The following is a 13,569-nucleotide window of genomic DNA, read 5'->3' as shown; positions in this document are numbered from 1 at the left end:
CCCCCGACAAGTCGCCGCTACTCGAGTCCTCTCAAAAGTAACTTCGCCACTTCTTCCGGCAACCCCGCCATGCGTCACTTCCGGAGAGGGGCGTGGAGCGAACGGTGATGCACTTCCGGTCCGTTGGGGACCCGCCAAATCCGTGCCCCGCACGGAAGTCCCGTCCTCCCCGGAAGTGTGTTCCGCCGGGGCGCTCCCGGGGGCCGGCAGCAGAGTTCCGGGCCGCACGGTGGACGCCGGCCTGCAGGGGGCGTGGCCGCCCCGGTCCCCGCGAGCTCCGCCGGAGCCGCCCGGCCGTGGCTGCTTTTCGCCGGCTTCAACCGTGGTCGCCGCTTCTGCTGTTACAAATTTTCTGGGTTTGGCGTCTCACTACTTGTTGGTTTTAATTCAGTTAAATTATCAATCTGGATCCAGAAGGTGTATTTTGGTTACTGGAAAGAATTACAAATAAAACCCCCTAGTCTCCCACTATCAAAAAGGTAAAAAATATCATAATACTTGAATAGAAGATGAAAATTGTCCCAAAGTCTTTTCCTCAGAGAGTATAAACAGATCTTACGATATCTGTATCCGCATACTTTTTTGAATTATTTACTTAATTGTATTTATTCATTTATTTTAATTTGACCAGAGAGAAAGTGAGAAAGCAAGCCACCAGGTCTGGGACTCGAACCATGGTTGACCATGTGGGAGTGTCCAGTGCTTTAACCACTATACCACCTACTGGTATCCCTGCATACTATTTTTTTGAGAGATTTTTCCTACAAGGCACATGCGGTCCCCAGAAAGAGAGACAGAAAGCGTGAAAACACCCCCCAGGGGGGATGGCCACGCTGCAATCCCTTCTCCATTCTCCTCTAGAGATCTTGGGAACGCACGCGCACACACACCAGGCGTGAGTTAAAACCACCGAGTCTGAGGACTCAAACAGCGGTCGACTACATGGGAGTCCAGCGACATAGCCATTACACTAACTGCTGGTCCTACAAATAAATATTTTTAAAAATTGAAAAAGATAATTGGTATCTAAAAGCAGAGCAGGGTCAAATTGTCTGGGAACATGGGGGGTAGAACTGTATGATTCTCAGGACCAGTAGTTGGCGTAATGTCTATATCGCTAGACTCCCATATAGTCTACTGTGGTTCGAATCCCAGACCCGGTGACTTAAACGCATGCCATGTGCGTATGCGTGCGTGCCCAAGATCCCAAGAGGAGAGTGAAGAAGGTACTGCGGTGTGGCCATCCCCCCGAGAGGTGATTTTTTCACTTTCTGTCTGTCTCTCTCTGTCTTTCTGGCAAGCGTACATGTACATGCCCTATAGCAAAAACCTCTCAAAAAAAAAAAATGTGATTCTCAGTAAGGCGGTCAGGGCAGGCTCGTGAAGGAGGTAGCCTTCAAGCAAAGCGCTGACGTAGAATAGACAGTGATGAGGTCTTCCCTTGGCTCAGGCAGAGCAGCTCACGCAAAGGCCCAGAGGCAGAGTGGGGTGGTATCTGAGGGACGCAGAGGAGGCCAGGGGGCCTGAGCAGAGTGAGAAGCGGAGAGGAGAGGAGATGGGGTCAGAGGGAATGGCACCAGCTCCCCTGAGGCTCTTCGATTCTGCGATGCCACTGGGGTCGCCAATCCCTTGACCCCACCCGCTTTTCTCCATTCTGTCCCCTCGTCCCACCTATCCTCTTCCTTCCTTCCCCAGCACTCTATGGTCACGTTAATTGCACACACAGCATAACTCACGCACTCCTTCTGGAATCACACTCCCCTGGGCAGCCGGCCTCTGAGACAGTCCCCAACTGTCCCCACCTCGTGGCTTTCCCAAATTCATGCAGACTCTTTCCACAGTGAGCAAGGGCTAAGCTGTGTGACCATGAGGAGGCCAAGCTCCATCACAGGGAAATGCGGCTTCCATCGTGGCTGTGCTGGGGTCTGCCATGTTGTGAGGAAGCTCAAGCAGCCCCATGGACTGGTCCCCAGGTACTTCCCTGCTGTGAGTGCTACAGTATTTTAAAAAGCATTTATAAAAAGCATTAATTTAATCAATTTATTATCATTATTTTAGTTTGCTATAGAGCACATGTGCTCACCAGAAAGGCAGAGAAAGGGAGAGAGGGAAAACCAGAACGCAAGCTGCCAGATCAGAGACTCGAGCCACAGTAGTTCACGTGGGAGTCTAGCACCTTAACCGCCGTGCCACCTGCTGGCCTCAGGGTTACAGTTTTAATATGTTCCCCTACATTCACATGAGGAGCCACGGAAACAAGGTTAAGAGAGTGAACACTTGGCCACCAGACGGTGTGGAGGTTAAGGCGCTGGATCACGCGTGGCCGGCTTCATGGTTCGAGACTCAGACTCGGCAGCTGGAACATGTCAGTGTGAGCTAGAAAGCCCACAAGGCAGAGCAGACGTTCTCAGAAATGCTGCGGCCCCACCATCGGGGCGCTTGTTTACAAATGCAGGCTCCTGGGCCCTCTCCCAGCTACAGACCAGAATCTCTGAGGTGGCGTCCAGGAATCTGTATTGTCTTTATGACCCCGGGGTGGGGGTGCGTGTGCTCAGCAGAGAGAGGCAGAGAAACAGAGAGGGGAGGGGGAGAGAACGCCTCAATGGGGCGTGGCCACGCGGCGAGCCCCTCCCCGCCCTGAGATCCGGGGCACGCCAGCACATGCCTGGTGCGGTTTTCAAGCCGCTGGGGCTGGGACTCTAGCCACGCAGTCGGCCCCGTGGGATCGGCTCCTTTATCCACTGGGTCAGGAAACTGCGTTTTCACGAGATTTTGGATGCTTGTCAAAACTGGAGAAGTTCCTGGGCCAGCAGATGGTGTAGCAGTTGCATCGCTGGACTCCCACCTGCCCACTGCGATTCAAGGTTCAGACCTGGTGGCTTGAAGCTCTCACTGCGTACATGTGCATGAGCCCCAGATCCCGAGAGAATGGAGGAGAAAGGACTGCCCTGTGGTCATCCCCCCTGGGGGGTGATTTCTTACTTTCCCTCTCTCTGTCTCTGCCTCTCTCTCTCTCTCCCTGGTGAGCACACACGCCCAAAGGAAAAAACAAAAACAAAAGACAAACAAAAAAAACCCTTCTAAATAAAAAAGAGGGGCCGGCAGGTAGCTGGGTGGATAAAGGCGCTGGATTCCCACATGGCTGACCGCAGTTCAAGTCCTGGACCTGACAGCTTGCTTTCTCACTTTCCCTTTCTTTGTTTCTCACTGTCACTGGTCAAATTAAAGAAATAATAGCAAATGTAATTACATAAATAAATAATTCTTAAAAAAAAATCTTAAGGTGCTTCATTGCGAAGGGGGGGAGTAAGCAGATGGAGACACTACTAATAATTTCTACGTGTTTTGGATGGTGGCAGGACTGTTTGGGTGAATCTACTGTGTGTGTTCCAGTAAGGTCCAAATAAGATGATAACCACCGCGGGCTTCCCCACGTGGGCCCTCCCGTGACATCTGCTCTGACCCTCCCCCTGCCCTCCACACGGTCTGTTCCTCTCACTTGCCCAAGGACACACTTGTGGTTAATGAGTCTCAGAAAAGTGAAGTGAAAGTTAGAATGAAAAGCTACACCTACTACACGATGGGGATTGGGTGATGGTCCCCGCTGAGAAGACCCCACCACCACCACCAAACCTGGAGGGAGGAGCGCCAGGGACACAGCTCCGCTTCTCTTCTGGGGACTCTGCACAGCGCTGCAGGGACCTTCCCCTGTGGATGTGCCATCCTCCTCGCACTTGCTGACCCCACGTGGCCCTTCCTGTCCTGATCACTCCTGATCTGGAGGTGGGGCCTGGACAGGGTGGAGCCTCTGGGGAAAGAAAAGGGGCCCCAGGACGCCTGGATCCACACAGGCTCCCCAGAGATGCCTCCTCCACTGCCACCACGACTGCTGCTGTCCCTGCTGTTGCTCCTGCCGCTGCTGAATGCCCAGCTGGTCCGGTATGGGGACCCCTCCCACCACCCCGACCCTGGGACGGCTCCACCTCTGGCCTTTGTAGCCTGGGGCTCCCCAGCTCAGTGACTCCCAACCCAGCGCCCCAGAGTCCCGACTTCTCTTTCTCGGGTCCTGGGGTCTCTAAACCAGGCTCCCCCTGGCCAGAGGCTCCCCTGGGTATCTAAGACCCACGCCCTTTTCAGTCCAAGATCCCTGTGGTCAGACTCAATTGAGAACCTCCTCTCCCCTCAGGACAGGTTTTGGGGAGCCCCAGTGGGTCCCACCCAGCTCTGCTATCTGGAACTGGGTCTCCAGCCCTGTGGTACCTGACATTCCCCTGAGCCACCACAGCCGTGGCCGTGGCCGGGTACACGGGGCACCGTTGCTGGGAGGCTGAGGCCACAGAGGAGGCCAGGCTTCAGTTCTCTGTGCACCCTGAAAGCCACACGGGAGGCCCTATGGTCCCAGCTACCTGGGAGGCTGAGGCAGGGGGATTATGATAGAGGCTCTGTCTAAAAGCAAAAGCAAAATCAAAAACAAAGAGCACAAAAAAATCGAAGTCCAGATTTGGAGCACTGCCCCCACCTTCCTCTGAAGACTCCCCAGTCTCTCCCTCCCTCTTCTCTCACCCCCTGGAACTCTTCTCTTTAGTTTTTCTTTTGTTGTTGTTGTTGTTTTTGTTTTTGTTTTTGAGATGTTTTTGCTATATAGGGCATGCACTCACCAGAAAGACAGAGAGAGACAGAGAGACAGAAAGTGAGAAATTCTTGGGCATGCAGCACATGTATCCGGTGTGAGTTTAAGCCACCAGGGCCAGGACTCGAACTGCAGTCAACTACATGGGAGTCCAACGACATAGCCATTATGCCAACTGCTGGTCCCAAGAACTTCCCCCGTTTAGAAAACAAACAAACAAAAACCAGTGGCGAGAGGGTGAGTGTACTTGCTGGAGAGAGACAAGGAGAGGGAGAATGAGAAAGCGCTGGCCACGCCACAATCTCTTCTCCTCTGCTCTCCTCCTGAGATTTCGGGCAAGCACGTGTGCCCAGTGTGATTCTCAAGCTGCAGGGTCTGGGACCCAAACCACGCAGTTGGACATGTGGGATCCACCCAACACTTTCCCCTCCGTGGCACCTGCTGGCTTTCCTCCCACCCCTCCTGCACCCTGTCCCCACCGGAACTTGGAACTTGTGATGGAGTGGGGAGTGCCCTTCCAGGAAGCATTTCCCACTTCACATTCTTGTGCCTCTCAAAGACTGAGTCACAGGCCTGGTGTGAGTGAGGGTCAGTGCCTGAAGCGTGACCAGAGGCAGGCAGAGAAAGACCACTGCCCCTGAAGTCTCTTAATCAGCTTTTTTTTTAAGAGTTATTTTATTTAACTTTATTTATTTAATCATTTTTTTAAAATGTGACCAGAGAGGAACAGAGTATGAGAGAGAAAGAGAGAGAGAAAGAAAGTCACCAGTTCTGGGACTTGAACTGCTATCAGTCATGTGGGAGTCCACAGGCCTTAACCACCATACTAGCTGCTGGCACCCTCCCTTCCTCCCTCCCTTCCTTCCTTCCTTCCTTTCTCTTTCTTTCTCTCTTTCTCTTTCTCTCTTTCTCTTTCTCTCTTTCTCTTTCTCTCTCTTCCTCTTTCTCTCTTTCTCTCTTTCTCTTTCTCTCTCTTCCTCTTTCTCTCTTTCTCTCTTTCTCTTTCTCTCTCTTCCTCTTTCTCTCTTTCTCTCTTTCTCTTTCTCTCTCTTCCTCTTTCTCTCTTTCTCTCTTTCTTTCATTTGACCAGCGAAGGACAGAGCGAGAGTGAGAGAGAGAGAGCACGCAAGAGGGAAAGTGAGAAAGCAAGGTGTCAGGTCAGGACTCTCAGCCATGTGGGGGTCCACAGGCTTAACCATCATGCCACCTGCTGCTGCTTCACCAGTTTTTTGAAGGAATAGATTACGCCATTTTGCAAGTCAATGACAAGAATGGTGGGTCTCAGAATGCAGTGAGTTACAGGAAACTGGTGAGAGGTGCCGATTCCTGGGCTCCTCCCAGGCCCACTTAATCACCAACTCAGAGGTCTGGACTTCAACTTGTGCCCTGGCTCAAGGGTTGGCAGACACTCAGCTCAAGGGCCAGACCCAGCCTGCCATCCACTGTGAAAACGCAGTTTAAAGGAGCCCGCCTGTGTGCACGCCTTTGTGGGCAGGTAGAGGGGGGCTTGGGGCTCCCCAGGTCTATGCAGGAAGGTTTGCTCCACACCCCTGGTCTGACATCCCCTGTCCTGGTGCGTTTGCTTCACGCTGAGTTCAAGGACCAAGGCCTGCAGAGAGAGCCGCGTCCTCCTTTCCAGCGGTCGGAGTTCTACGTGGGCCCCCGGCAGAGCTGAGCCACGCGCACTGCGGGCGGGGCAGTTTCCCGCTGCCAGACTGGATGCCGCCTCGGACACATCTTACTGTCCTGCCAATCGGCGCCTGCCCGGGAGAGCCTGGGACCGAAGCTCTCGGGTTAAAGGGTGTGCAGGTCGGGAGGTGGTGCGGCACCGCGCAGTCGCTTCTGGTGCAGCGAGGTGACAACGGGGCAGTGGGGGGGTGCGCGCCCAGCTCCCAATGCAGGGACAGCAGCGACCCCAAGTCTCTGTCTCATGCTCACGAAGAATTAGAGACGCAGACACTGAGAAGGAGCAGTGAGGTGGAGAGCTTGTTAGAGAGGAAAGACAGATCAGAGCTCTCAGCACCGAATGTCCCGGAAATTGGGCTGCCAAGAATACTGAGCTGGGGGGTTTAATCTCTATGAGAGGCTCCATTCAGGCTTCCTGTATTTATTTAGGCTTGTTTGGTCTCTGGGAAGCTGACTATGAGAAGTAAGAAGCGGTATGCAGAGGACTGGCCACGTTGAGAGAAACGCCAGCTCACTGACAGGCTTCGTGCTGCTCAAAAGGCGCGCGCAGGGACTGAGCTGCCTGCAGGGGGCGCTGCTGGAGGGTGGAGCTGGGCGCGCACCCCCCACTGCCCCGTTGTCACCTCGGGTCCTTTAGGTCCAGAGCTCTAAGACCCCGGTCCTGAGACTCCGAGTGACATCACAAACGCATGTGAAGTAGGAAAAGAGAAGTTTTAATAGAAAAGTAGAGATTTCTAATAGCAAGGAAATACACCCCCATGCCTGAAAGGCACGGACGGCTGCCAGAGAAGGACACCTGCTCTGGGCGTGGGGCTGGGTGTCTTTTCTCCTGGGGGTTGGTGATGAGTCTTTAGCAGGGGAAGGCCTGTCCTAGTACCCGACTTTTTGGTTTCCCGGACTTTTTCCCGCACCTGCACACCTCTCGGGTGAGGAATTTATTGATCTCATCACACACACCCAGGGGGGTCTTCGAAGGGATGAGCATCCGTGTCTCGATGTTGACTTGGGGTCTCATCCCAGGGGTGCCTCTGTGTGTGTATCTGGGGCAGCAGAAAGAAGATAACAACCCTCCTGGTGCCCAGAGCCGGGTGGGGAGGGTGGGAGGAGGGCTCTTCAAGAGGGTCTGGAAGCATCCCCTGGTAGGCCCTGAATGATCAAGCGCTGTGAGACAGCTCCGGCTGTGAGAAGCGGTGAGCAGGTCGTCAGAGCTCACGCTTGATCTCCAGTGAGAGCAGTGAGTGACCTTCTCAAAAGCTTGACCAGGGACCAGCAGTTAGCATAATGGCTATGTCACTGAACTCCCATGTAGCCGACCACAGTTCGAGTCTGGACCTAGTGGCTTAAACTCACGCCGGGCACGTGTAGGTGCGTGCCCAAGATCCCGAGAGGAGAATGGAGAAGGGATTGTGGCATGGCCATCCTCCCTGGGGGGTGATTTCTCAATTTCTCTCTCTCTTTCTGGCAAGCACACATGCCCTATAGAAAAAAAACTCTCAAAAAAATAAAAAGCTTGACCAGAGTGACTCCATTTTATAAGCTGGTTGTAACTTATATGTGTGTATCCATTTGCTATCGTGGTGACCCTTCCATGGGGATCCTGCCCTATTTACCTACTCACTGGGTCTAATCCCTGGCTCACTTCCACATGGGAAGGTCCCACATTGGAGTCCCAAGGTCTCCCTGAGCACACCAGGGTCACACGAGTGTGTCTATGGCCTACCAGCTGAGACTGCGGGGGCACTATGGTGCCAAGACCCTCTTGGGGTCTCTCTAGTTCTCTCTTTCTCTCTCTCATAGAATAAGTAAATAAAATAAATAAAAATAAACTTTAAAAATCAGTAAAAGGGGACCGGCAGGTGGTGTGGTGGTTAAGGGCGTTGGACTCCCACAAAGCCAAGTGCAGTTCGAGTCCCAGACCTCGTGGTTTGCTTTCTCACTTAACCCGCCCTCTCTCGCTTTGACCCTCCCTGGTCAAATTTAAGTAAATAAATAAAGTTAAATAAAACAATTCTTTAAAAAATTAAAAGGTAGGTACAATTTGAAGGCTTTGATGCATATTTGGTAAATCATGCTCCAGAAAATTTGTATCAGCTGACGCCCCCTGGCCAACAGTAAATGCTCTCACTTTTATGCCATCTGCAGGGTGAAACAACGTTTCTCACTCTTTTTTGTTTGATTTCAGTTTACTTATTTTTTCCATATGGGGGGTACGTTCCCAACAGTGTCTTTGTGTCACTATGCATCCCCAGTCCCAGCGGCCGGCTCACTTGGGTGTGGGTGTGTGTCCCGACCCAGGAGGACAGTCGAACAGGTTTCCTGAGGGAAGGAGTGAGAGACGGGACGAGCGGCGCAGAGATGACGCACGCAGTGTTACAACACGGAGACGACACAGTGTCTTCAGGGTCGTCCGTTTATTGTGGGCAGCACAGTACAGCACGGAGACAATGCAGTGTTACAACTCTTCAGGGTCGTCCGGAGATGACGCGGTGTTACAACTCTTCAGGGTCTTCTTGGTCATCTGTGTCGTCTGGAGATTGTGGGCCAGGGATCATGGTTATATACATGTTGGTGGGCTGTGATTGGTTGTAAAAGATGGGTTATGATTGGTTGCTTTTGGACCAATCATGAAGTGCCGGATATGCAAATATGAGGGATTCTAGTGGCCAATTAGAGTATGGTTTCGAAGGTGTGGTTTTGAAGGGAAGCTAATCATGGCTTTTGGCATTGTGTAACTGTTTGCTCTCTGAGAAACCGGCAATATTTGCTAGTGCGCAGCCTCCCACAGGTGTGTGCCCTGCATACCCAGGGAGGTCCAGGGGCAAACCCAGAACCTTTCCCACAACAGTCCGGTTGTATTCCTGTTGTCACTGCCTGGCCCAAGGTGTCTCTCTCTCTCTTTTTTTTTTTTTTTTTTTTTAAGATTTATGCCATAGAGCCTGTGTGCACACTGGAGAGAGACAGAGACAGAGAGATAGAAAGTGAGAAAACATCCTCAAGGGGGATGGCCAGGTCACAGTCCCTTTTCCTCCATTCTCTCTTGGGATTTTGGACATGCACATACACATACCAGGTGTGATTCTCAAGCCACTGGGTCTGGGACTTGAACAGCAGAGCTGGCCATGTGGGAATCCAGCGTCTTAACCACTATGCCATCAGCTGACCCCATTTGTATTTTCTCTGGTAACTGTCAAGGTTGACCATCTTTCCCTGTGTTTAGGAGCTCTTACTTTCTTTTCTGTTTTCTGTTTGTTTGTTTGTTTGATTTTGAGGTGTGTGTTTTGGGTTTTTTTTTTAGAGAGACATTTTTGTTATAGGGTACATGCACTTGCCGGAGAGATAGAGACAGAAGGGAAGAAATCACCACCTAGGGAAGATGGCCATTATGCAATCCCTTCTCCATTTTCCTCAGGATTTTGGGCATGCACACTCACACACCCAGCGAGAGTTTGAAGCCACCGGGTCCAGGCTTTAACTGCGGTCAACAATGTAGGAGTCTAGCAACATAACCATTATGCTATCTGCTGATCACTATTAGTATTTTTTAAATCTTAAATATTGTTTTAAAATAATTTATTATTATTTAATTTGCCAAAGAGTGCATGTGCTTGCTGGAGAGAGACAGTGAGACAGTGAAAGGGAAAGTGAGAAATCAGCACGCACACACACACACACACCCGGGGAAATGGTTATGCTACAATTCCTTCTCCTCGTCTTTGCAGACAGAGTGTTACTATGGTAGCTGTGTTTGTGGCGTGTCTTGATGTCTTAAAGTGAGTGAAGCCTCTGGTCCTCTCCTGCATTCTCTGGCCTGCCTAGCAGTCCTGGGTAAGTGTTTTATTTTCTCTTATGGTTTTTAAAGTTTTTTACTATGGGGCAAAAATGCTTTCCTGAGAGGTAGAGAGATGGGCAGTGTAGGTGGGGAGGAATGAGAAATCACTCCCCAGAAGAGATGGCCACACTACACTCTCTTCTGCTCCATTCTCCTCTCAGAATCTTGGGCACACACACACATTTGCCTGTTGTGAGTTTGAAGTTGCTGGGTATGGGACTCAAACCATGGTTGACTATGGTTTGAGTTCAGTGATGTAACCATTATGCAATCTGTTCATCCAGTAATGGCTTATTTTAAATTTCTTAAAAATAATTGCTTTATGGGAACCAGCAGTTAGCGTAATGGCTATGTCGCTGGACTCCCATGTAGTCGACCGCAGTTCACATCCCGGACCTGGTGGCTTAAAACTCACGCCGGGCATGTGTGCGTGTGTGCCCAAGATCCCGAGAGAATGGAGAAGGGATTGCAGCGTGACCATCCCCCCGGGGGGTGATTTCTCGCTTTCTGTCTCTATGTCTCTCTCTGTCTGTCTGGCGAGCGCACACGCCCTATAGTGAAAACCTCTCCAAAAAAAAAAAATTGATTATTATTATTATTAAATTTTACCAGAGACAGACAGAGATCAGAGAAAAGTAAGAAAGGAGGCCACAAGGTCTAGGACTCAAACTGTGGTCAGCCATTTGGGAGTCCAGTGCCTTAACCACCACATCATCTACTGGCCATGAAGTGTTTTTTTTTTTTTAATAATTATTTAATTTATTCATTCATTTATTTTTTAGTTTGATCAGAGAGAGACAGAGGGTGAGAGTGAGAGAGAGAGGAAGGAAGAAAGCAAGTCACCAGATTCAGGACTCAAACCCTGGTCAGCCATGTGGGAGTGTTCAGTGCATTAACCACCACACCACCTGCTGGTCCCCATGAAGTGGCTTATTTTAAAGGTACAGATGTTCCTCAATTGTGATGGGTTTATCTCCCAATAAGCCCATTATGCCTTGAAAATATCATAAGTTGAAAATGCATGTGGACTATTAATTTGGAAGCATGGTTTCCACTTGTACTCCAATCAGTGAGAAAATAAGAGGACATCCAGTTTTAGCCAGATTAGAATCTTTATTAGCCGGCTGACTGCGAGAGGACTGAGTCACTCCAAAACCTTGCAGCTCCAAGGCAGGGGGGAAGAAAAAAAAAAAAAAAAAAAAAAAGAAAAAAAAAAAAAAAAAAAAAAAAAAGAAAAAAACCCTACAAGCCTCGTTATGAGAGAGTGGTTTACAAAAGTCGAAAAAGTGTTATCAGAAAGGACAGTTATTATCAGTGAAGAGTTACTGGGAGGCACATAGGGGTGCAGTCACGGGGAAAGGAGAATGGCCAAGGCTGATCCAAAATGGAGATCCTCATACTTCACACTGAACGCGCATCTCTTTCCCACCTCTGTAAGGTCGTAAAACCCCAAGTCAGACCATCACGAGCCAAAGATGTCTGTATTTGGATACAGACTGGTCCTCGGTAAGGTCTGGGGGTTTGCTCTTGTCTTTGCAGAGGTGTGTCATCATGGTGGGAGGCTGTCATTGTCAGGTTTCTGGAGGGCCTTGGAGGTGTTTAACTGGTCATTGTTTTCTACTTGAGAAGGTCCCCAGGAAGAACAGCTTTCTAACCATCGGTATCCTTCATCCCTACAGGATCCCTCTACGTAGAGTCCCTCCTGGACAAAGGACCTTGAGCACCTTGAGGGGATGGGAAACGCCCCCCAGGTTGGGGGTCCCATCCCCTGGGGACAAGCCTGGTTCTGTGCCTCTCTCCAACTTCATGGATGTGAGTCACAGCCCATAGCCCCAGAGCCTCACCCCGTGCCCTCACACCAAACTCCTGACTTGCTGTCTCCTCTTGCCATCAGGTTCAATATTTTGGGGAGATTGGGCTGGGAACGCCTCCGCAGAACTTCTCTGTGGTCTTTGATACTGGCTCCTCAAATCTCTGGGTCCCATCCAAAAGATGCCACTTCTTCAGTGTCCCTTGCTGTGAGTCTTCATGGGGGAGAATAAGGTTGAATGCAGTGAAGGGAGATGGGGATTCTGAGCTCTGGCTTCCCAAAAGTTCTTGAAGTGTCTTTCTGTTTTTTAAGGCTATTTATTTCTTCCATGAGCAAGAGAGAAAGGTAGAGAGATTGTGTCCTCAACAGGGTCCCCAAGCCACGATCCACCCTCAGCCTCAGTCAGTCCTGGATCTTGGTGCATATGTGTCTGGTGTACTCGGGGAGGTCTCTAGACACGAACCCAGAATCTTCCCATGTTGGTCAGCCTCAGAGCGTCATGTGTTACCACTGTACCACTGACTGGCTCTACACCCTTCCCCTCTGACATATCCTCACAAGAAGGAAGGTCAAATGGGCAGGAGACATTGGGAACACACCCCCACACTCACTGACAACTCTCTGACCTTCTGACCTAGGGTTTCACCACCGCTTCAATCCGAAAGCATCCAGCTCCTTCCACCCCAATGGGACCAAGTTTGCCATTCAGTATGGAACGGGGCGGCTAGCCGGAATCCTGAGCAAGGACAAGCTGACTGTGGGTGACCTTCTGCCCAGGAAGGATTGGGCCTGGAAAAGCCGGCCTAGGCTCCAGGAAGTGGGACTTTCTGGAAAGGCGTGGGCTTCCTTAGAGAGGCCAAGTTTCCTAGCAGCTGGGCCTTGTTTCCAGAGGTCCCCCAACCCGGGAGTCATGCTTTTGGGGACTGTGGGGATCAGTGGGTGATGCCCTCTTAGAAGTAACTGCCCCTGGGACCAGCAGTTAGTGTAATGGCTGTATCGCTGGACTCCCACGTAGTCGACCGCAGTTCGCATCCCAGACCTGGTAGCTTAAAACTCATGCTGGGCACGTATGCGTGTGTGCCTGAGATCCCGAGAGGAGAACAGAGGAGAAGGGACTGCGGCGTGACCATCCCCCCGGGGGGTGATTTCTCGCTTTCTGTCTCTCTGTCTGTCTCTCTCTGTCTGTCTCGCAAGTGCATGTGCCCTATAGCAAAAACCTCTCCAAAAAAAAAAAAAAAACTAACTTTAACCCAATCCTTAACTCAAGTTATTTAACTTAATCCTTAAATCAAGCTATGTACAGCCAAGATTCCTTTTTTCTATTTTTCTTTGCTTCTCCATTTCTCCTCTAGCATTGAGTCTTCATAGCAATGGCTTCAAATGATGAGTCTGCTACACTACCATGAATTCACGGATCTGATACGTTTATGAATGGGAAAAATAAAGAGCGAGGGACACTCGCACGCAGGACCGATGGACTTCATACCGCAAATCTACTTTTTGTGTCTAAAGGGAGATGGATTCTTTTCAACCCTAGCATACTTCAAAAAAAAAAAAAAAAAGCAAAACGGATTGATTAAGCTATCACTCACAAACTATAAAAGAAACCAATTT

The 13,569-nt window shown here is 50.5% G+C and overlaps 1 protein-coding gene across 1 annotated transcript in view; it reads left to right on the top strand.

Moving 5' to 3' along the window:
- The first annotated feature begins 3,522 nt into the window (after nt 1-3,522).
- Nucleotides 3,523-13,569, top strand: part of LOC102497203 (napsin-A) — a 13,030-nt gene continuing 2,983 nt past the window's right edge. Inside the window, exons 1-4 of the mRNA XM_014586329.2 lie at nt 3,523-3,939; nt 11,825-11,957; nt 12,040-12,163; nt 12,594-12,895. Of these exons, the coding sequence (XP_014441815.1) occupies nt 3,863-3,939; nt 11,825-11,957; nt 12,040-12,163; nt 12,594-12,895 (636 nt within the window). The 5' untranslated portion in view covers nt 3,523-3,862. The remainder of the gene's footprint in view (nt 3,940-11,824; nt 11,958-12,039; nt 12,164-12,593; nt 12,896-13,569) is intronic.

Source organism: Tupaia chinensis, unplaced genomic scaffold (assembly GCF_000334495.1).
Source record: "Tupaia chinensis unplaced genomic scaffold, TupChi_1.0 Scaffold000129_1, whole genome shotgun sequence".
Taxonomy (NCBI): domain Eukaryota; kingdom Metazoa; phylum Chordata; class Mammalia; order Scandentia; family Tupaiidae; genus Tupaia; species Tupaia belangeri.
The sequence above is the reverse complement of the archived record's forward strand: the minus strand, read 5'-3'. Positions and strand labels throughout refer to the sequence as shown.